The sequence below is a fragment of the Mirounga angustirostris genome, unplaced genomic scaffold (assembly GCF_029215605.1).
Source record: "Mirounga angustirostris isolate CCGP_5_RB_7025 unplaced genomic scaffold, mMirAng1.0.hap1 SCAF_12, whole genome shotgun sequence".
Taxonomy (NCBI): Eukaryota; Metazoa; Chordata; class Mammalia; order Carnivora; family Phocidae; genus Mirounga; species Mirounga angustirostris.
In genome coordinates this window covers 70,193,275-70,217,211 of record NW_026991720.1, presented here as the reverse complement: position 1 = coordinate 70,217,211, position 23,937 = coordinate 70,193,275, and the positions used below count along the sequence as shown (strand labels likewise).

The 23,937-nt window shown below is 37.0% G+C and overlaps 1 protein-coding gene across 7 annotated transcripts in view; it reads right to left on the bottom strand.

The window, feature by feature from the left end:
* Positions 1-2,766: 2,766 nt before the first annotated feature.
* HEPACAM2 (HEPACAM family member 2) overlaps positions 2,767-23,937 on the bottom strand; it is a 40,436-nt gene continuing 19,265 nt past the window's right edge. The window contains exons 4-9 of one of the 7 annotated variants that reach the window (XM_045864695.3): positions 16,291-16,416; positions 16,048-16,085; positions 14,667-14,740; positions 11,253-11,362; positions 8,200-8,292; positions 2,767-4,561 (exon numbers count right to left, since the gene is read on the bottom strand). In XM_045864695.3, the coding sequence (XP_045720651.1) occupies positions 4,383-4,561; positions 8,200-8,292; positions 11,253-11,362; positions 14,667-14,740; positions 16,048-16,085; positions 16,291-16,416 (620 nt within the window). In that variant the 3' untranslated portion in view covers positions 2,767-4,382. The other 6 variants (XM_045864699.3, XM_045864698.2, XM_064575265.1 and 3 more) reach the window with 6 other exon arrangements.

Below are 23,937 nucleotides of genomic sequence, written 5' to 3'. Positions count from 1 at the left end.
GGACAAGAAAAATGGAGAAAAAGAAAAGAAAGTAAATGAAAAGGACATAACAATGTTAAACAAATGGAATTCCAGTCAAATAAATGATTTAGAGTGTTAGATTCTCCTTATATAAATGTTTTTGTCTTTTATTATTGTAAACATATATATCAAGCAGTACAAATTTATGTAAAGTAAAAAAGAAAAATATGTAAGCCTCTTCACTCACTACTCCTTTCTTCTTTCCAATGGTTGCTAACCATTCATAGTTTAGTATGTTTCCTACTGAATATTCTCTTCACATAAAGAATAAAATATTTTATTCACATGAAGAATCATAGCATAAAACTGACCTGTGACATATTATTTTTCAGCTAAAAATATGTATAGGACTTTCTCCCATGTATTACATATAGATTTATCTCTTGCTTTTTAATAGCCACGGAGTACCTGAACTCTATTTGACCAGGATTTACCTGGTCACCTCTTGATAAGTGTTTAGGCTGGTTTTTTGTTCTCTTCCTTTAAATAAATAATTTAAAAAGGAAAAAAATCCAAAAATGTTCTAGAAAACGTTTGAACATTTTACTGACATAATAAGTTTTTGGCAACACTATAGTGTGTATAATTATTTACCAGTGCCTCCACTAAGTAATGGGCATAAAAATGATAAGGGTACAAGTGAGGTGACATGCTGAGTTCTCAAATGAGAAAACAAACCTTTTAAGTCTAGTTCCTGGTTCAGTTATTTAAACAAAGGAAGCAGTTTAGTTAAGATTTGGATCTGACAATATCTGTCTGCTAAGAAGATATAGATATTTTCAGGGGCGCCTGGGTGGCTCAGTCGTTAAGCGTCTGCCTTCGGCTCAGGTCATGATCCCAGGGTCCTGGGATCGAGCCCCACATCGGGCTCCCTGCTCAGCGGAAAGCCTGCTTCTCCCTCTCCCCCTGCTTGTGTTCCTTCTGTCGCTGTGTCTCTCTCTGTCAAATAAATAAATAAAATCTTAAAAAAAAAAAGAATATATAGATATTTTTAGTAAGTTAAAATCATAGGCTATGGAATTTAAAGAAATTAAAGAGCTTGTTTGGTCCTACATACCCTCTCATATTAGAGATTAGACAACTGTGGCTGGGCACAAAAAAACTGTGTTTGGTTTTGCCTGGACATATACACTAGTATTTTGCTAATATCATTTCTACGTTTGTAACCTAGTAACTGAATATTATTTCACTTATTTATTTATTATTATTTTTAAAGATTTTATTTATTTATTTGAGAGAAAGACACACAGCGAGAGAGGGAACACAAGCAAGGGGAGTGGGAGAGGGAGAATATTTCATTTATTTAAAATTATTTCATCCATTGTCTTGCAGGGGTAAGCAGACATAAGACCAGGGCTCCAACAGAGTTCTGTGGGTAGCACTATGGGCCTACATAAGAGTCTTAGGTGTTATTGGGACAGCTGCACAGCAGAGGTAATATTGGCACTGAGAATCTTGAAAAATAAACAGGAATTTTCAGAAGGACAAGGAGAGAGATCATGGAGGTTTTCCATGTACAGTCATGATCTATATATATATTTTTAAAGATTTTATTTATTTATTTGAGACAGAGAGAATGAGAGAGACAGAGAGCACATGAGAGGGGGGGAGGGTCAGAGGGAGAAGCAGGCTCCCTGCCGAGCAGGGAGCCCGATGCGGGACTCGATCCTGGGACTCCAGGATCACGACCTGAGCCGAAGGCAGTCGCTTAACCAACTGAGCCACCCAGGCGCCCCCAGTCATGATATATTTTATCATGGGACATTTACTGGGGCATTTTTGAGAGTAGACATCTTAAAACAATGCAATTTTAAGTGTGTATGTTGGAACATTGGAGAGGTGATGAACAATTTCATGAGATGGGAAACTAAATCAAGGTTTGAGATTATTTGATGGATATAGAATCAAGCAAATATCTTTGTCCATCAACATCCAATTATGAGTCCTTGGCTGGTTAGTCTCTACTACTGAGGGCTTGAAACTAGGAATCAGAACTCCTGGTTGGTAAATTTCTTAAAATGAAAAATCATAAAGTTAGAAAATTAAATTAAAAAAAATTAAGTTATATGTTAATTAGACTAATAAAATTTCAATAAAAGAAACTGAGAAAATGTGGTTTTAGGTAGTGGTCACTGTAAATCCAGGAGCCTCCTTCACTAGAGACACAAATATATAGGACCACCCTCTTTCTTAGATATTTATAGATACACAATGATAAAATTTGTGTTCAATTTCTCTCTCTGCCTTTTTAAAGTGTGCCCAGATTATCCTTAATGTTTCTTTCTGGGGCACCTGGGTGGCTCAGCTGGTTAAACGTCTGCCTTCAGCTTAGGTCATGATCTCAGGGTCCTGGGATAGAGGTCCGTGTTGGGCTCCCTGCTCAGCTAGGAGTCTGCTTCTCCCTCGTCCTCTGCCCCTTCCCCCTCTGCTTGTGCTCTCTCTCTCTCAAATAAATAAATAAAATCTTTTTTCAAAAAAATTTCTTTCCAAGTTCTCTTGCTTTTTTTTTTATTATGTTATGTTAATCACCATACATTACATCATTAGTTTTTGATGTAGTGTTCCATGATTCATTGTTTGCATATAACAACCAGTGCTCCATGCAGAACGTGCCCTCTTTAATACCCATCACCAGGCTCACCCATCCCCCCACCCCCTCCCCTCTAGAACCCTCAGTTTGTTTCTCAGAGTCCATAGTCTCTCATGGTTTGTCTCCCGCTCCGAGTCCCCCCCTTCATTCTTCCCCTCCTGCAAATAATACATTATATGTTAAAAAAAAAAAAAGTTCTTTTGCTTCTTAACCTTCCTTGGCTTCTCTTTAATTTCCTGAAGTTGGTCTTTCCAAGGGTGTTTCCCTCCTTGTTTGCTCTCGATCTCATCCTCTTGCATCCATTTCCACTTGTTGCTCATTTCCATAAAAAACTTCAATTTTATTTGGATGTCCATTCTTCCTCCACCCAGCCATGTGCTTCTGGGAGTGTTGACTTCATTTCCATCTCCAGAGGATTAAATTCCGAGTATTGTATCAATCTAATCTCATACCTCTTGCCAGTAATTCCTTTAGGAGAGGACATGTAGTATAGCCAAGGAAAAACTACTGGAATTCTGGTGGAGGCTGCCAGGAAAGGTTTTCTTATTTATAAGAAAACAACCTAGGAAAAGGTGGTTTTTTTCCATGTTCTGGATTTTGTGGTGTCTAGATATAATTTCTGGAATTGCTGCAGCCATCTGTAACCATGAGAGCGGAGAAATGGAAGAGAACTTGGGTTCTTGATGATACTGTTCAGTCATTAAATTAACCAATCCTGGAGTCTACCTTGCATTTGAACTTCCTGTCATTTGGGATAATAAATTATTTAAGTCAGTTTTAGTCAGAATTTTCTGTTATTTGCTGCCAAAGGCATTGTAAGTATATAAAAATGATTCAAATTTATTTCTTAAACCCAGGCCTCTCCTCAGTCTCATGTTGCATATACAGCTGTTTATCAGGCATTTCTATTTGGAATCCTAAACTAGTCCTGACAAGTGATCTGTAGGTCATAAACTAGTTATTTTATAAGTAATAAGAATAAAATTTTGTAGTTACAGTCAGACCCTGATAACTCTTCTTTCTGAAGAACTAAACAGTTTGATAGGGTCTCAGTGAACTGCAGGAAAAATAGTTCCCAAAGTTATCAAGTGCCCCTGAGAATCAGTCTCAGAGGAACTTGGTTATTGGAAACACAGTAATTTATTTGCCTCCTTTAAATGGAGTCTTCATTAAATATACAGAGGGCAGGTAACCTAATTCAGTACAGTTCAAAAAAACATTTATTGTCTGTGTTCTAAAGTACATATGCTGGGATGGATGCCATATGGGGCACTCAGAAGAGTATGCTATCATGGGGGTCTCTGAAGTCCCCACCTCCTGGGACAACTGCTTTATGTAGAATATAAGGGACTGCTCTGAAGCTTCAGAAACCTTCTGTCATTAACCTAAGGTGGAATTCTGCTGCAGGGAAGAAGCAATCTGCCAGTTTATGCCCTATTGAATGGCAAGCAATTGAGCTGTCATCTTTCTTGGGAGCATATTCAAGTGAGAAAGTTCTCAGACACAAAAGAGAAATAACCTGTTCGCTGGAGGACCAGTGGTATTTGAAACTAATGAAGTTCCTAAAGTAGGGATGACAGAAGAAAAATTTGTGTGCACTCCACTCCATGGTGCCCTGTCCAGAGAAATCACGTGGTACAATGGAAAAGACCCTGGACTTGGAGCCAGAAGTGCAGTTTAGGGATCAGCTCTGCCACTCGATGGTTTGGTGATTTTCAGAGTCTTTTCACTTCCTGAATCTCTCTTCATCTATAAAATGGGCATGCTTGTTCTAGCCCACAAGGTTCTTGTGACGATCAAAGTTGGTAATGAATATGAAAATGTTTATAAACCTCAAGGCTAACATGGTAATGCCAATAAACATCTCGGAGATGAGAGTAACGGTGTTAAATCCAAGTGCTCTGTCTGATTTCCACATCTGCTTGTGAGATAGAAACTTTTGCTTTCTTACTGCCTCAGGAAATTAAAACATAGACATTCATGTATATTTGAACATGAACTTTAGAGGAATATATAAGAATAACATAAGAATTCACAGAGATACACAGCAATATAGAAACAGAAAATAAAAACTTCCTAAAAATAAATTAAATCTTTAATAATATATAAACTACTACCCATATGCCATGCACTGTGTTATCATTCAGTTTTATTATTTTAACAAAACTTTATAAGGTGTTATGATCTCATAAAACTGAGTGATCACATGGACTATCTTTGAGTGTATGTATGCAGTTTGTTTTAGCGGAAATTGTCTTATTAACATGGAAGTGCACAAATGTCAAAAACAAGGGAAACTTTTATTCACAAGTATTTTATTTATTTTTGTTTAAAAGTCTATCAGTAGGATATATTCTTTAATGAACACTAGGAATACAATTCTATTCCAAGTTAGAAGCAGTAATAGAAAGTTAAAAATTTTAACAAGAGCTCAGCTAAGATTACGTTTAGTAATAAGGAAAGAACTTTAGGCTGGTTTTAAAAGATTAATTTGTTAGGTAAACATCTGGGTTTGGTTCATCACTTGCCTTGGAAACCTTGATTAATTTATGAGATTTTCATCCCCATATACTAAAAAAGCAGTGAGTTACCCGGTGTTATACACCATTGACGGCAAAAGTTAATTGGATTCTAGACCCTTTCACGTTTATCCCTTAAGCAATTCCTTGTTGCTTTGAGTGGAACCATGCTCTAAGAGAGTCTGTATATTTGTGTGTCAGAGAGCAATACAAAAATGAGAGGAATTACAAGTGACTGAAAAGTGAGTTTGAAAAAATAAAAATACGTGTTTGTATTTCCTTTGGTTTGTGGTAAGATACTCTGGAGGGAGACACAAAATTAGCCAAACCAAAAACCAAAACCAAAAACGAATACAAACAGCTGTCTTGGCACATACTTTTTATAAGATTTTGATTGTGAGCCATGTGAATGTATTATTACCTATTCAAGAAAAGGCTGTATAAGATGGTCTGTGATTGAAAGTGTTCCAGGGTTGGGTCTTGGAAGGGGAACACAGAGATACAGCTGTTGCTCATTGTAGTTAATCAACTCTTCAAGTAAGACCAGAAAGAGCCTTGGGGAGGGAGGGAATTCAAGATTGAGGAAGGAGAGAGGCAGATGAACCTTCGGGGAGTGTTGGCTGGGAAAGCTGACCTGCTCTTTTCCAGCCCTGTGAGGGGATTGCAACCTTTCTTTGGCTCTGACAGTTACAAATTGCATTCAGTTTAGAAGTCCCTCCTTAGACATCCACCTGCATATGCTGTGTGATCTTGGTATAATAAAATAATACTCAGAGATGAAGGGGAATTCATCATACTGGTTATTGACCTCATTTCTGCTTTCAATTTGCCTTTGTAAACTCTCATTGTTCCTTCACCCTGTTTTCTTTATCAACTTTATTTTTTGGGTGTATTTTATCTTGTTACATTATGCATTTATATGAGCTACCATAAATCCTTTCTGGAACTAGAAGGTGTATGAAAGAATACATGCATAACTAGTTTAGGAAAACGTTAACACGTTATTTCTGAGAGGTGAGAATACAAGTGATTTTATATTATTTTTCTAGCCTTATTGCGATATAATTGACCTATAACATTGTATAAGTTTAAGGTGTGATGATTTGGTACATGTACATACTGTGAAATAATTGACCACAATAAGGTTAGTTAACACAATCATCACCTCACATGATTGCAATTTTCTTTTTTGCTGTTGTGAGACTGTTTAAGATCTACTCTCTATAGGTGATTTTAATTATCTTATGGTTAGCCATCTGCATTTCCAAGTATGTATGTATATATATTATATATTTATTTATAGTGGGCATTAATTCCTTTTCTGATTATACATATATATAAAATCTCTCTATATAACCTAATTATATAATCATATAATATATATCACATATATATGAACATATATTATACCAAATGCAAAAGAAAATGTTTGTGGTAGGACTGGTGGACTTTTCCAGCAGAGAAATACATGAGGTGGTAGAGAAAGAAGACCAGAAAGGGGTTGTGGGACTTTGTCTTAATTTTCCTTTCACCATGTGCTTCTATGAAAAGGCGGGAAGTACAGTGTAAATGCAGTGGTTCCTTTGAAACACTTTGAAAAAGAAATGCTATTCTTGTGATTTCTTTCTCGTGTATAAAATAATAGGTCATGAGACAGAGTTTAAAGTCAGTAAATACAGGTGTATACCTTCTTTTTTAATAGCTGCAGTGTGAACCATTGTATGGATCTAACGTCACTTAAAAATCCCCTATTGTTGAATATTTGGGTTGTTTCTACCTTTATTTGGCCAGAATGAAATCTTAAAGTGTGGCATTGTCAGGTCAGAGTGTTTGTAGCCAATGTCATTACACAAAAATATTCATCTTTCATCTTCAAGACCTACAACACTCAGATGACCTTTCTGTGCCCACTCCCTGGGCCTCTTGCATCCTGCACAGTTGCCTCTCTGCTACTTTGTACACCTACTTCTCTCTAGGTCTCAGACCTTCCCTTCACAGAGTTTCTGCAACCTGATCCTTGGTCATCTAGTTTTATCTGGTACCATTTATCTAGCAGTCTTGGCTAAAGACGATTGTGATCTGAATCAGTTATTTCCCCTGGAGGTTGTAAAATGGTGTTTTCTAATTCTGCCACTTGGTCTACTGATTTTTTAAATACAGCAATATACAAGAAGGGAGGCCCTTCCCAGAATCAGCAATTCAATCAAGTAAAAATTTCAAGCCTGAAAAAAAAAATAGCCATGAAAGAGGAAGATTCTTATTTTAGTAGTTCTCTATAATCTACACTTTATTGCACACTGGGAAATAAGGATAAAAAATCTAATTGTACAATCTGACTTTTATGTAAAATTTTTGCCCTACAAGACAAAGAGTCAAGGTCATATAAAAGCAAAACCAGAATAATTTATTTCAATGCATCTTTCCTTGAACAAAAATAAAAATAAGACTTTAATGTGTCATTTCCTTCAGTATTTTATGTCTTTTCAAAAAAGCCACTGGTAACTGACGACCTAGGAGAAGGCAAGTCTTGCTGTTGTGAGAGCCATCCTTATTGGGTGGTACAAATAGCAGGAAATAAGTTTGGGAATAAAATTTTAAAAGTTAATATGGTAATTTAACAGTAATGAGAATTAATAAAACAAAGCCTACCAGAAATTTTACAAATATAAAATTTCCATATTCGTGAATTAGATAGGATAGTCAATGTTGATGAAAGTGAAAGTGTAGATTAGAACTAATTGAGCTTCTTAGAGAAATTTGAGATGAAAAGAGTAACTGGAAAGTCCCGTCTTTTTTTTCCCCCTCTCAGTCACTATGATAAAGATTGTCCCCTGAGGACTACTTCCCCACCATGTTCCTCTACAACACAATGCATTGTGTGTATGCTGGAAAACCTTCAGTACAATTTTTATAAATGACTCTATTCTGCATTTAAAAGGAGTAATGAGCAAGAGGTATTGGGCTTGATTTCTTCACTGATTCCAGATGAATATACATTTCCACTGTTTTTCCTCAAAATGTTCCTTCATTATTTCACTCCAATGCACTGCTTTACCCATGAATGCTCACCTGGCAAAAAGATGTTACAAGATATGTAAAATATTCTACAGATTTCCAGTTCCACAGGTAGAAGAACCTTAAATTTTTTCTTTCTTTCAATAGCTGCAAATAATAGGAGTGTTTTGAATTAGATCAAGAAAATTACATTTATAAACCAATAAGTGTAAATAAGCAATCACTAAATTCTGTAGATAATTTCCTTTTGAAAGTAAAGGTTTTCTTACTCAAATGTCCCGATTTTAAGATACTAACAGCCAGTCACGGGTTCAAAACAAACTGTGCCAGGAGCTTTAATGAGGTCAACAGATAGCATTTAAATAAATGTAGCCATAAGTTCAATAACCAAATAACTGGGCTGAGTACTAAAATATGAAAACAGGTCAACTTACCAATTTGCTAAACACCAGTCCAATTAGGTAACAGACACATACAGTAATGAAAACAACACTGTTAGAATAGTCTAAGAGCCAAAGAAAAGAATTTTTTGGCTGTCTTTCCTATCTCAGAAGCAACTGTCAAACAGAGGTACAAGAAAGCAGAAAGTTATTATTCTTTATCCAGAGCTTGCACATTCACTTTGGGAAGCGGGAAGGAGAGAGATTCACCAGCCACCTGTAATATTGCATTACTCATAAAATGGATCTTTGAGTTTAATTGAACTTAAAGAATAAAGCCATAGGCAATCAGGAGAGAAAAATGCCCTCCGCATGTTTAGGGGATATTTAATTATTGAGGAATATTTATTCTACTAAGGACCACTAGTTTTTAGTTACAATAAGCAAACAAGAGCCTACTAAATTATGGAATCCTTAAAAGACTTAGCCTTACTTAATCTCTATCCCTAGAAGATAATGTTCTGGAAATGTTTGTAAATTGACTGTAAATAAAATAAGTGTAAAAAGGAAAATTTTAAGAGATTTTAGAGAGAAGGGAGACAGTCTTCCAGAGAGAGAAGATAAAAGAAGGGAATATTCAGAGAGGGCAGATATTGAAGGATGGAAGTAAAGGAAGAGAGAGTCCCTGGAAGACAAAGACACAGGAAGGGAAGCAAAGAAAGAGTAGGAGGACAGGGAAGGAGGTGAGCTGAGGCAATGGAGAGAGAGGACTGGTGATGTGAACTGGGGTTCTCAGGTTGCTGCCCCTCGAGGGAGCATATCCTCAATAGCAGTTTGAATAGTCCATTATGTGCTTGAAAAAGAACATTTCTGCTTTATTTTCAACCTTCTGAGTTTATTTCTAAAATAAACTTTTATATTCCCAAGAAACTCTAAAGATATTGCTCATATCTGAAAGCAGTCTAGTTTCAGAGGGTGATTTTCTTTTTTAACTTAGAGAATCATGTTTTTTTTTAACATGCAAAACTAACCTGATCACTTTATTTTGTGTTCTGAAATTATAGCTGCCATATTCTACTGCTTTATAAATAAATCAACATTTATTTTATCATTGGGAGCTTTAAAAGATAAACCTCAAGTTTTCATTTGGTTTGTTTGCATTCTAAATTAAAAAAAAGATAATGCAGAATAAATGACAAATAGAAAAACACATGAACTTAAATAGGTTAAAATTCCTAATTGGATATAATCTTAAAATTGGGAAGCAGACATACTCTCAAAATTCTTTCTATTCCTTACATTTAATGACAACAATAACAACAAAAATCCCGTAATTTTCTAGTCCAGAAGTAAAGAGAGTCAGGTATCATTTTAGAGAGGTGTTTTTTTTTTTTTTTAACTGTCATGGAATAATATTTCACTCTTGTGTTCTGATTTTTTAAATACAGCATTTAAATAATTCTTTTAAGATTTTATTTATTTATTTGAGAGAGAGTGTGCAAGGGGGAGAGGGGCAAAGCGGGAAGGAGAAGGAAAGCATTCTCGGAGGCGCTGAGCAGGGAGCCCTACCTGGGGCTCCTTCCTAGGACCCTGAGATCATGACCTGAGATGAAATCAAGAGTAGGACCCTAAACAGACTGAACCACCCAGGTGCCCCAATAATATAATTCTTTAAAACATTTTCATTTCAAGCCAGAAGTTCCTAGTCTGTCAGGATCTGCTCCTAATTTACCTGACTCCCTTTTCTCCAGGCTCCCTGGGTCAAGAAGCAATGCACTGATGGGGTCCTCTGAGGTGTCCTGCCACTTAGCCCTTAAATGACTGCAGAGTCCCCCCCCAGGAGGGTCTCCTCCCCCTAAGATGATTTCCCATGCATTCATCCACTGCTAGCTGTTGTTTTTGGTATTAATCCAGAGGTGTGCATGAATTACTTCTCTAGAACTGTTTCTTTTGCCAGAGGGGAAGTTCCTGTGTGTGGTTATTGATGTTCTTTTCAAAGTCAATAAATGACAAATAAAGAAATAATGGAAGATGATTTGTGGCAGTTATGCCTGCAGGCAGCTATAACACAAAAAGGGGAAGTTCATTTCATTATTTCAAAAGGCTGTAGGCTTAGTTTCTCCGTGGTGGCCGGGGAAGGGAGGACAACTCCTTAGTGTCAGCCCTGAGGTTAACTGGATAAGTAGTTTCCTGGCTTTGGCCTCAGCTCAGATTTTACCGTCTCTGGATGTGAGGCCAGTCCATGCTGTGATTCTGTTCACTTGAGAGTAGACTGCTTTGAATCTGTAAGAGGTTGGACATTTGATGGTGACAGTGCTGTGCATATTTTGTAGAGTTTTTTTTCCTGGTCCTAGTCATAGTGACAGATCATTGGCTCTAAAATCACCACAGTCATTGGAAAATTGTCAAGATAACCAAGATTATCAGGCTTGAGAACTGGCCTGAAAATCTCTTTCATACCCAGACTCATTGGAGGGAAATGCTGGATTCCAGAGCTCTGCATCTAGTCCACTGGCCCAAGTGTACAACCCTAGAAGATACTAGTGTGTTTGTCTATTTTTTTCCCTAAAATTATTTTCCAGTGGGCAAGTGTGTTCAAATGTACAGAAGCTATAATTTCCTGTTTTAATATTTTTCTTCTGAGCCTTTCAGTAAATTCTGGGCAAAGCAGGGGCTGAATACTGAGCCCTTCCAAAGTAGCATCACCAAATGCAAGTTCATACTTACTCTGGACAGTCTTGCTGTTGGGCAGGTATGTGCTGAATGACTTCGTAAATTGTACTGTGCAAATCTTGTCCTGATATGCCATCAGGGGTTGGAGCAGACCTACTTGGCATCTAGAAAATGTGGCACATTAAAAAAAAAAATTAGCAGACTAGTAAATAGTATGTCTACTCTGCTGCATAGTTGAAAACAACTGGAAGTGGTGATGATTAGAAGATTAGATCTGTTTATCTTCCCTACAATGTCCATCTTCTCCTTGCTATAGTTTCCTGCACTTACCCTATGGTAGTTTATGTAGCAGCATAGCTATGAAGTCAGAAGAGGAATAGCTTAACAATGCTATCACTTTTTTTCTTCATTTAGGAAAAAAGCTGGCAGTACTGTAAAGGAAATATAATAGAAAGAATAAAATAGCAAAAGAGAAGATATCAGGACAGCTTAGAATCAGAGAGCATATACGATTATCTTTTATATTACATCTCAGTTAGCTTTTTGACACTGTTTGCCAATTATATGTGCAAGGATGGTTGAAAAGAAAGAATAATGTGTAGACAAAAGCCCTCATCACACTGCAAGTTAATACAGACAGTACCAAGAAATACAGAACACACAAAGGGAGATGTTTTGGTTTGAACGCAGTCATGGATGGGCTCTAACTAAAGGCTTGGAAGAATGTGGGAAGCACTGCAGTATATTTCTGCCTGGTAAAAACCAACATGTATTTTGCTGAAACCGGCATTCATGTTCTATTAACTCCCCTTCCTTGTATCTGATAATTTTCTTCTTCTTGTAAACACTGCCTTCCAATTAGTTTGCTAAAGTCTGGTTCCCCTCCTCATCCCAAGCTCTTCCAATTTTCATCACACTTCCAATGGATCACTTTCAGTCTTGTATTTATAGAGTATCACCTAGAGGACTCTTTGCCCTTGATAAATCATCTGAAGAGTTTGTTATCTCAATCCAATTTAATCTGCTATGTTGCATTGGAACATCTTAGCTCTGTGTTTTCTTTGGAAACAGTTCCCATTCCACTTGCCTAAGTTCTCACGTGCAGCCCTAGGATATGTGATTCATTCTATCATTTTTGTGCCAAGGAGATTTTCTTTACCATTTGTACGGTTGGCCCTTGAACAAACTGGGTTTGAACTGCGCAGGTCCACTTATACATGGATATTTTTCAGTAAATACAGGACGTACTGTAAATGTATTTTCTCTTCCTTATGCTTTTCTTAGCATTTTTTCTCTAGCTTACTTTATTGTAAGAATACAATATATAATACAAATATGCATTAACTGACTGTTGATATTATTGGTAAGACTTTTGGTCAAAGTAGGCTACTAGTAGTTAAGTTTTGGGGGAGTCAAAAGTTATAGGCAGATTTTTGATTGGGTAGCCTTGGCACCCCTAACCCCCATGTTGTTCCAGGGTCAAGTGTACTTGAGATCAACTCTTGAGTTTTTTTGGTATGGGGGTGTTTGGGGGCTATGATAAAAGCAATCTATAGGTAATGACTTATTCACCTAAGCTCATATCAGCTGGTAACAAGTAATAAATTTGTTCATTTCATGCCATAGCTTTCTGTCCAATTCCCCAAAGAGGTGCTAAATGGACAGTAAAATCTACAGCAAGTAGAGAGAGGAGGAAGATTCCACATGTCCATGTACCACAAGCTGAGAGATGATTCTTATTTTTAAAAACTCAAAAAGTAAGTTATTTCCCTTCTTAACTTCAACTTTGACATCTTGGCCTTATTATTATTTTTCCTTTTCTTCTCAAAGCCATTGCATTTGGTTGCTAATCTTCACACATAACTGCCATGCTGGCTTCTTCTAACACCGGTTGTCCTACACATGTCTTGTTCCTCATCCTTTTCCTTCCATTGTTGGTGTTGATTTCTCACTTCTTCCCAAAGCACCTTGCACCACCAATGAAGAACCTTAGCTGACTCCTCAGGAATTTTCAGCTTTGAAGATGGGCATAGCTCCAAATTAAGTTATTCTACTTATAACAGAAATAAGGGCGGCTTCCGATATGTAATCAAAGTGCTCATTTCTCTGCCCCAATTTCTTGAAGATTATAGCATTTTGAGCATACAGGTCTTCCCAATAACATCTTCAAACTGAATACTAATTAATCACAAGGTTAAATTTAAAGTTTCTTACATAGATCTCACTCCTTTCTCATGAATTCCTAGGAATAAATTCTGCATCCTTATAAATAAAGAAACTCCCCAGTTTCAAAAATTCAACTCTAAGTCTTACCAGCTCTTCAGTTTCCTGCTCTCCTATTTAAAAGCCACACCTGACAAGGGGCTTTCTGCTGTGGTGAGAAGCTGTTTGAAATAATTGATCTACAAATATTTATTTTTGTCCTTTTCATTGTAGAAGTGAAAGGTGAGCCAGTGCTGTCTGAGACTGAATAGGGTAGTGCGAAGCTTTGCAATGCAGTTCTGCCCTTCATCTCTGATCATGGTGCTACCAACGTGCCCTTAGGAGGATGAAATATAAATCAGTCTCCCTCTATTACTCACATAGCATTTGTGAAGTAAAGTCTGTGGCTAGGAAAATTACTGTATGAACCTTATGCATTGATAGAATTCACTGAACAGACAGGTGAGGTAACCAATCCCTAATGACAAATAGTTCTTAAAAAAAAAAAAGGAAATGAAAATGCCTTGAAGCAAGTAGTTTGTTTATGGCCCCTTCCCTAAGTAAACTATCATAGGGGAACAAGAAAGCAGAGGTAAGACTGGCCCTACAGAAATCTATAAAAATGCTAACGAGCTTATTAGCTCAGAGAACATTCTTTAAGTCTGTTAAACAAAACATATTGTTTTAAAAGACCTTGTCTTTGCAAACTGAAAAAATGTTTCAATGGTGTAAAGGCTCCCCATCTCACATCTCAGGCACCTTTAGGATAAAAAATAAAGATGTGTACTTGCATACTTTGGGTTTATACGGTACCTTTCTTCTGAAGAGCATAAGGGTATGAGTAAGGGTATGATCATTTGTCTTTGCAAGCTATGAGGGGAAGGGAAGGGAAAGTGAGGAACAGAGAGAGAGAGAGAGAGTTCAGTGAAGTGACAGGCTCTAGCCATCAAGGTGATGCAGAATGATTTAAATCAGGGTCCCTGATCCCCTATTTGTTAAGTTCTCTTGAACTTCAACCTAGTTAGTTCTCTCTTTGCTGAGCTTACCAGGTAAAGAATGTTTACGAATTAGTGTAACTTCCTAATTCGTGTTAGCCTTACTTATAAAGGCCAAGAAAGATGCTTTAGCTCCTCAGATCTGGCAACATCATTCACTACAAAGTGAGTAAACTCTGCTGAGGGTAGCACAGCCATTTGACCAAACTGCCTGAGTGCTTAACTGAATGCTGCTTACACCTCTGGTTAATCAGCCACTAGGGAAACCAACCCTGGGAACACCAGAAGCATCTGGAAAAGCAACAAATTCATATATTCCAAAGTCATCCAGAGCATCTTCATGGCCTGAAATGTAAAACAAACACTACTTACAAATCAAATGCCTCGAACTGCTACTGTAGTTTTTTTTAAGCCTTTGTAAAACTTATCTTTACTGTTTGCTTCAAGTGGTATGTGTATAAAACCAATTTAACATTTCCTAATCCCCTATAGTCATATTGTCACTAAGCAGTGTTGGAAATCACTCCTTCAGAAGCTGAGAATTGAAACTAAATTGGGACAATTATTCTTAAAGTCTGATGTGGGAAGGTGTATTCTATATTCAAATGAACACGTGTGGGCAGGCTTGTCCTTTGTAACTCTCAGTTACCAAAGAGCACACCAAGGCTTCAGCCTGGGAGTCACAGCATCTCTTAATCTACACATAATATGTACTGCACCCTGCCAAATTTAAAACAGAGACCATCAGAACTAATAAGAATACATAATTAAATATAGCTGCCCATGTGTCCAAAATATAATACAAGGCAATATCAAAATCACCCAAACTATCATCTGTAAAATGATGGGAATGGGGTGGTTGGGAGGAACCAGATGGTCTCTGGGGCTTGATAAGAGGAAGCAGACCCACATTCACTAAGCATCCAGGCATATTAGGCACTCCACCTACATCATTGTATTTAATTCTCATAGCAACCCTGGTGTGTGTGTGGGGGGGGGAGTTATTATCTCTATTATATAGATGAGGAAGTTGAGGTCAAGAAAAATTCATTAATTTTCTCAAGGTGACACTGGAAAAAAGTGGCATATATGGCACTGAAACCCAGCTCCATGTGACTCCAGGCCTGAGTTAAAGCCCCATTGTTAGCTTATAACAACTCTGTAGGGAGTCAGTAGTGAATGGCAATGAGGGGCAATCTGGGGACAGAGAAGCAGCAAAGCTGTCAAACCTCCCTTTCCTTTTCTCCCTGGGATGGAGCTGCCAGCATTGTATCTGCTTTAGGAAAGACTAAATTGAGAGGGTCCTGGGCATTTTCAAAATAATACAAGGATCAATGGATTAGAATTCAAAAGAACTCAGTGACGGTGGGCAAGTGACTTAATCTCCAAGCCTTGGTTCTCTTGCCTATAAAAATGGAGTTGAGTGCCTTTCAGGCTTATTTTATAGACTTGCATGACTTAGATAAAACCAATACAAGGGATAGCACTTTGTAAAGTGAAGGCACTATTTAAAGGTAAAGGACTGTTAGTATTATATCAATAATAGCTTATGGGAATTATATCAATAGTACATTATATATAATAATTATTATCAACAATATTAATTCATATACATTAACATTGATATTAGTCTCTTTCAGCATGGCCATTACCTGAAAATGTTTGAGCTTTCCTGTATTCTGTTTCCGGCCTGAAAAAAAAATAGGTATTTCTGTCAGTGATAATAACTGAGGAAAAAGCATTCAGGAAAAAATTATTTTTGTAGGAACATACGTATTACCTGCCTCCTAGCTTCTGTTTTATAACTAAAACCAAGAGGAAAAAAAACCATAGTAAGGTACTTTTTAGTACACATATAAAACAATTTGTAAATTTTCTTTCTAATTTTAACCTACCTTTGTAGGGTTGATATTTTTTCCATAGGAAGAGAAGACACATGGATATAATCAAAAAGAGTGATATTCCAGTTATACTTGCTAAAGGGGACAATGATTTCCCTTTTTGTGCAAGCTTCTCCAGTCCTAAATAAAAGACATATGTTAAATATTTTTACTAAAGATCAATAATAAATTACTATATAGTTTGAGTTGTTTATGCTTTATCTGGGGACATTACTACACCTATATATTATATATTATTTCTTTTGTGTGTGAATGTATGTATATATATATATAGAGAGAGAGAGAGAGAGAGAGAGAGAAAGACGGGGTTGGGGGGGGAGGAGGGGAGACTGTGTGTTAGCAAGTGAGAATGAGAAAGTCCAAGCAGAAGGAATGCAGTTATTTTAGAAAACACAGCCATTTGACCACAATGGCCTAAACTCTCTAAGGATATTTGTAATTGGAAATGTGGTAATCTACCCAGGATAATACTGATGTGTTGTACTGGATGTAGCAAATAGCTTATGTCATACTTTCCAATAGTGTTCACCACCATTTAATTTAGATCTGTTTGATCTCATTGTATGAAACATTCCCAGTTGCTGAATTGTTCTCTTTCCTTCCATCTCACTCTTTCAGTATAATTCAGGTACATGGATATTCTAGGCAGGTAGTATGTGATTAAAGTGCCAGAGGGGAAGTGTTTATTTCAAATACACTCTACTAATTTTTGACCAATAAAGAAATTTTAATTCCTAAAATAGAATATGTGTGATTGTCAATAAAATATTTGGAGTCCCACACTGTAACTAAAATTCATTTGGGGGTGCCTGGGTAGCTCAGTCATCAAGTGTCTGTCTTTGGCTCAGGTCATGATCTCAGGGTCCCGGGATGGAGCCCGCATCCGGCTCCCTGCTCAGTGGGAAGGCTGCTTCTCCCTCTCCCACTCCCCCTGCTTGTGTTCCCTCTCTAGCTGTGTCTCTCTCTGTCAAATAAATAAATTAAAAAATCTTAAAAAAAATAAAAAAAATAAAATTCACTTTGTTTTGCAAGTCATTCCTTTTATTTAATATTCCTATATAAAATATGGGGTAATAGCTATAGCTAACACCTGCTGAGTGCTTATAATACATCCGGCTCTGTTCTAAGAGTGTATGATATATATTAACCCATTGAATGTTCACAACAATCAATAAGGAAGTATTATTATTATCATCCTCCTCTTATAGATGAGGAAGCTGAGGCTTGCCCAAGGTCACTCAGCTAATAAGTGGGCAGAGTTCAGATGTTCAGATGTTCAGGCTCTTGACACTTAGTGCTGCCTCCATTTTTTTTTTTTTTTAAAGATTTTATTTATTTGAGAGAGAGAGCGAGAGAGTGCACAAGTGGGTGGGAGGGGCAGAGAGAGGGAGAAGCAGGTTCCTGGCTGAGCAGGGACCCTGGGATCAGGACCTGAGCGTGAGCTGAAGGCAGTTGCTTAACTGACTGAGCCACCCAGGTGCCCCCCCTTTGATGCAATTTAAAACCAACTTATTAACCATGGCTACATTAACACCACTTTTAGACTATGATATGTTTAGTCATAGAGTTAATCTATAAAGTGGGAAGTAGTTGTGACCTGCAACAAATGTGAGTAACAGATGTCTTCCATGAATCACGTGACTCAGGTATTGATGTGGAAATGAAATGAACTGTGGCAGTTGCCTGTCCCAGTCCAGCTTAATGTGGGAGTGAACGTCATGGGATATTGCTTCCATCCTGGATGAACTTGGGTGCAGTGAAGAGCTTGGTGGCCACCCAGCTCTGCAATAAATATCCAGGCTGTACTGTGTTGTCTTCCCCAATAAAGACTCTGCAGCAAAGACAGGTCTCTAGCAGCAAAGACAAAGAAAAAACCTTAGTATTTATTTCCATTCTTTCACTGTGGCCATATACATACTCTCATGGCTTTTCTATCTAGAACACTTTCATCTTTTAATCTTCCCAGAATCTTCTCGTAATATAATATAGATCCCGTATGTCAAATTCCAGTTAAAAAGTCGTGGAAATCATTTATCTCTTCTAATTTTCTCATACAATGCTGTCCAATATTCCCCTTAAATCCTTAAGAGTTAAGCAAGGTTGTTTTGCATTATCAAAAATTTTTCCTATCTCCGATGGGAAGTTTATAAATTTCTGATACACATTCAGAAAACTGTGTTCTTAAAACGTTCTTTCTGTGGGATTATAATACCGGTGCAATATTTATTGCTTTTAAACATATTTTAAATTAAACTCTTAAATTTTGGATGGAAGAAATAAATGCATCACAGGGTGGTTTAAAACGAATGAGAATGGCAATTTTTGGTTCTAGATCTCCACTAGAACATCAAAAAAGTTATTAGAAAGATTATTTTTCCTTCTTTTCTCTGTTAATTTATATTCTCCCATTGTTGGAAAGCTGACCTTTTAGTTTGGAACTACTTTAGCATTTGGGTGATCTCTTTGTGAGGTTTGAGCCTTTCTTCAGATACTCTGCTCCTACTTCAAGGGTTTGTTCTTTCTAGAGAGCTGGGCAACATTGGATGAGCCACTTGACTTTGATGGCCTTGATTCTCACACTAGTGAAATGAGGAGGTTAGAGTGAGAGGCCTTTAAGTTCTCTTGCTGCTCTAATATCCTAGAATTTGGGGCAGCCAGAGAGTTTTACATGAAGTATATTATGTAAATAGGACACTATCCAGTGGGTCTACAGGTAACTGAGTCTCAAAAAAAATGTATGTATGTACATATATATATATATACACACACACACACAAAAGTTACAAATTTTAATGATAAAATGGAAGTGTAGCACATAACTTAGAATTATGTGCTATGTAAAATATGCAATACTCTTTATTGTTAATTACATATAGCTAACTGATTCTCAGGAAATGCATTTGTTGATTTTTGCTGAACTCTTATATTTTCCACCCATGGGTGAAATTCAACCATATTTTGAAAAAATTAGACTTTAAATAACTACTATGATTACTATGCAATTGAGCAAAGAAATAGCTTACATCATATATGATCAAGTGTAGTTTCAACATAGATATTGGTTGATATTTAATAAGATGAAAATGAAATAACAACATACATTGGAACTTCATACATTCATCAATGATGTGAATAACTGCTGGACTGAGTAATAGTTTTTGATGCTGGAAGAATAGGTCCTCAATTTTTTGTGCCATACATAATGTAATGGCTATGGACACAATATACTTTTTTTTTTTTTAGATTTTATTTATTTATTTGACAGAGAGACACAGCAAGAGAGGAACACAAGCAGGGGGAGTGGGAGAGGGAGAAGCAGGCTCCCTGCCAAGCAGGGAGCCCAATGCGGGGCTCGATCCCAGGACCCTGGGATCATGACCTGAGCCGAAGGCAGATGCTTAATGACTGAGCCACCCAGGCACCCCTGGACACAATATACTTTTAAATTTAATCTCTATTATTATTTTCTTCATCACTTTCTTAAGTGTAGACAATTTTACTATAGAACAACATCCTGTGAGTTTTTCAAAAGTAGTATTTTCATGATCATTAAGTTCAAAATATTTTATAATTTTCACTGAGATTTCTTTTTTTTTTTTAAGATTTTTTATTTATTTATCTGAGAGAGAGAATGGGAGACAGAGAGCATGAGAGGGGGAGGATCAGAGGGAGAAGCAGACTCCCTGCCGAGCAGGGAGCCCGATGCGGGACTCGATCCCGGGACTCCAGGATCACGACCCGAGCCGAAGGCAGTTGCTCAACCAACTGAACCACCCAGGCGCCCCATTCACTGAGATTTCTTATTTGACCTCTGAGTTATTTAGAAGCATGTTGCTTAATTTCCTGAAGTTTGGGAGTTTCCTAGTTTCTTCTCTGTTGTTGATTTTTAGTTGAAGTCCACTCTAGTTAGAGAGCAGACCCTGCTTTATTTCAATCATTCGAATGCCAAGATTTTAGAAAAATGACCATATACATGGTCATATGAACAGAGGGTGTGGTCTACAGTTGTTGTATGTTATATTCTATATTATTGAAATTAGGACAGATTGTTTTTCTCTATTCCAACTAAGTTTTTGTCTATGTATTCTATCAGTTACTGAGAGAGATATGCTAAAATCTCTCTCTGATTATGGATTTTTCTAGTTCTTTGTTAATTTTTGCTATTTATTATACTTTGAAGCAATGCTAGTAGATGCATTCAAATTCAGAATTTTTATATTCTCCTGCTGGATAGATCACTTTACTCTTATGAAATGTCCACTTTCTATCTAAAGTAATACTTCTTATCTTAAAAAATATATCTAATTCGCCTGATACTAGTAGAGCTTTATCAGCTTTCTTCTGGCTATTTTTATGGTTTATCTGTTCATTCTTTTACTTTCAATCTTTCAGTATCCTTACAGATAAGGTGTGTATCTTATAAACATCAAATTGTATTTTTTTGCATCAAATAGTATTTTTTAATCCAGTTTGACAATATTTGTCTTTTAGTTGGAATATTTGGTACATTAGCATTTAATGGAATTACTAAATATATTTGGCTGAGATCTACAATCTTATTATTTTTTCTGTATTTCCTCCATTTTTATCTCACCTTTCTTGTCTTAATTTGGATTAATCAGGATTTCATTTTATTCCTCTTTTCCTCTCTAGTTACTTGGTAGTTGTACATTTTTCTTTGTCTCTTAGACTTTGGAGATTTTAAAAAAACTAACCAAGATTTATAATACTTTTACTGTTTGCCACTTCCACTGGCCTCCAAAATACAAGAATAAGTTCCATATTAAAGATGAAAAGGCTAAGACTCCAGGATACAAACCTGAACTCAATTAATGTCTGACTATAATTCTATGCTTTCCATCACTTCCACCTGAAGTGAAGAAACAGAAGTCCTTCCACTCATTAAGCCCAAAGCCACTCAGTTCTACCAACTGAAATTACAAAAAATAAATCAAATCTTTTTCTGCATGATGCCATCTCAATTATTTATTGAAACTCTCATATCTCCCCTAGAATTCTCTTCTTCAGATTCAATATCTCCAAATGGTTTATTGTTCTTTGTATGACTGATTTCCACATTCTCTACTGTCCTAGAGATAGAATTTTGGAAACTCAACAAAAGCTAATCTATTTTACTTCTAAAATATAAATTCAGAAGGACCCATATTCTGGTGTGGTTGTCAATAAGATAAAGGCAAATAGAATACTCTCTTGAAACACCACCAGGGATAGAAAAGCAATGTAATAAAGAAGAAATACTAAATAATAGAATGGCATAATTTAAGATATAGTATATGATTTGGATACCACTTTTAGCAAGTAAATTCTCTATTTCTTCATTTTAGATCCAATATTAAAATCAAAACTAGCCGATTTTCAGACCTGCACAATTAAATTATGAGAATTATATGTATATAAAACTAATTGTACATTTGTTTCCCATTTATTTGGTATAGATGTATCATATCAGTAATAATGTAAATAATAAAAAAATTAAAGTACCATTTATAGGTACAGACAAAGAAATAGTCTCAGAGAAATATTTTAGAAATATTTGCCATATTCAGTAGTCATAGAACTAAGACTGGAACATAGGTTTTTTCCTACTGCAAGTTCAATTTTTTTTCCTGTTAATCCATAGTAAAAGAATGATTTTGTAATGCAGGTATCCAGTTTTACCTCTAATCTTTTCTAACAGGAAACTTGATGTGTTTCAGCTCTTTCACTTCTTCATAGTTGGACTGCCTTCACCAAAATTCCCCTAACCCCTCAAAAAAGTATTGGGTGGTGATTTATTCTTGTCAAGTTTCTGCTATGTGCTTTACCATGAGAAAAACTGCAGAAAAACATTTTAGTATAGTCTCAGTTGTTTTTTCCCCCCTTAAGCTTGAAAATATGCTAATAATTATTACTTCCAAGTACTTCTCATTCTAATGGTAAGGTTACACTCTTGCATACATCAGCTCTTCGCCAGGCACTTCTGTGATTCTGAAACCAACCAGAAGTTGGTTTAGCATGCAATGATTGGCCATCTTACATTTAAATAAGACATCTTCTTGCCTCTCCTTCATTTTTAACTTTTTGTCCCTTTTGATTTGTTTCTTAAAATGATTGAATTTACACATTTCGTCCTACAGAGGATTCCACTTATTACTCTTACCATTACTTCCTTATCTCTTTAATTAATTAGTTAATTAACTAATTTTTAAGTAGTCTCCACACCCAACATGGGGCTTGAAGCCACAACCCTGAGGTCAAGAGCTGCACGCTCCATCGACTGAGCCAGCCAGGCACCCCTACTTCCTTATCTCTTCAGACTCCTTTCTTATTGCTCTCTTGCCTCCTTTCCCCTTGGCCCCTGTTAGCCCTACATCAGAGAACCACCTTGTAGCGACCACTGTCTGTATCCCAAAACCTTGGCTATGGTGAAGGCCAAGCATCCTTTCCCTGGAGAATGAGGAATAGGGATAGTCTTTATTCTCAGAACAAATGATCTTCCCCGTTAGGCCCCCTTCTTTCTAGAGCATTCTGAGTCTCTCCTCTCAACATTGATTCTCTGTCTCAGAACATGAAATTTGCTCCCTTTCACAAAATAAAAAATGCCAAATATGTCAAGGATCAAATCAAGGGGCACAGTTGCTGCAGTCTCAGCTCTAGGCAAGTGTATTTTGGAGAGATGGACTTCCAGACCCCAACTTGAGAAATTCTGATCCTATTGCTACAGAGAATGTATAGGAATTCTGAATGCAGTTCTGGACACTCGCAGGAGCCCCATTCTTTCTTTCAGAGAGTTTTCTACTGTTCAGCTCATAGCATGCCATTCTCTTCATTATTTAAATATGACTGACTCATTTACCAAAGCCCTAGTGCAAATGCTATTTGCCCCCTCCTTAGGCAAACAAATAAAATGAAATAATATATTAAGTGCAAATATGGGCAAGAGGTGTGGTATCCATGGTATCACAGCCCTGCTGTTTGAGAGACTGCACCCAAGACAGGGCAGCCATATGCTACCAGTCTGCCTGCCTGCCTGCCTTCCTTCCTTCTTTTTAAAAAGATTTTATTTATTTATTTGACAGAGAGAGACACAGCAAGAGAGGGAACACAAGCAGGAGGAGTGGGAGAAGGAGAAGCAGGCTGCCGGCAGAGCAGGGAGCCTGATGCGGGGCTCGATCCCAGGACCCTGGGATCATGACCTGAGCCGAAGGCAGACGCTTGACGACTGAGCCACCCAGGCGCACCCCCCCACCCCCCAGTCTGCATTTCTATTCCTAGATCAGAATGGAGTTCTGAGATCTCTCCCATCCAATCTGTTTGCTGATTATGGTAGCTGATTCATGTCCCTATGGAGATGAAAGGACCATACTGGGGGGTGTGCTATTTCCATACTCCTCCATGGCCCCACCTGATAGACAGTTATTCTGTGCTAGATGCTCATGGGGATGTCACCTATGGTCTTAGGGTCTGGATGTCAGGGCTGTAGTTCTTTCTCAGCTGTTTTCTCCAGTGGCCCAAAGTGAAATACATCTCCTTAAGATCTTAAACAGGAGAAACTTCTAGATAGAAGAAATGAGTCAATTCATTTTCCTGCTTTGGGTCACTTTCTTTTTCTCTTCCATATGAAAAGATGTACAATAGAAA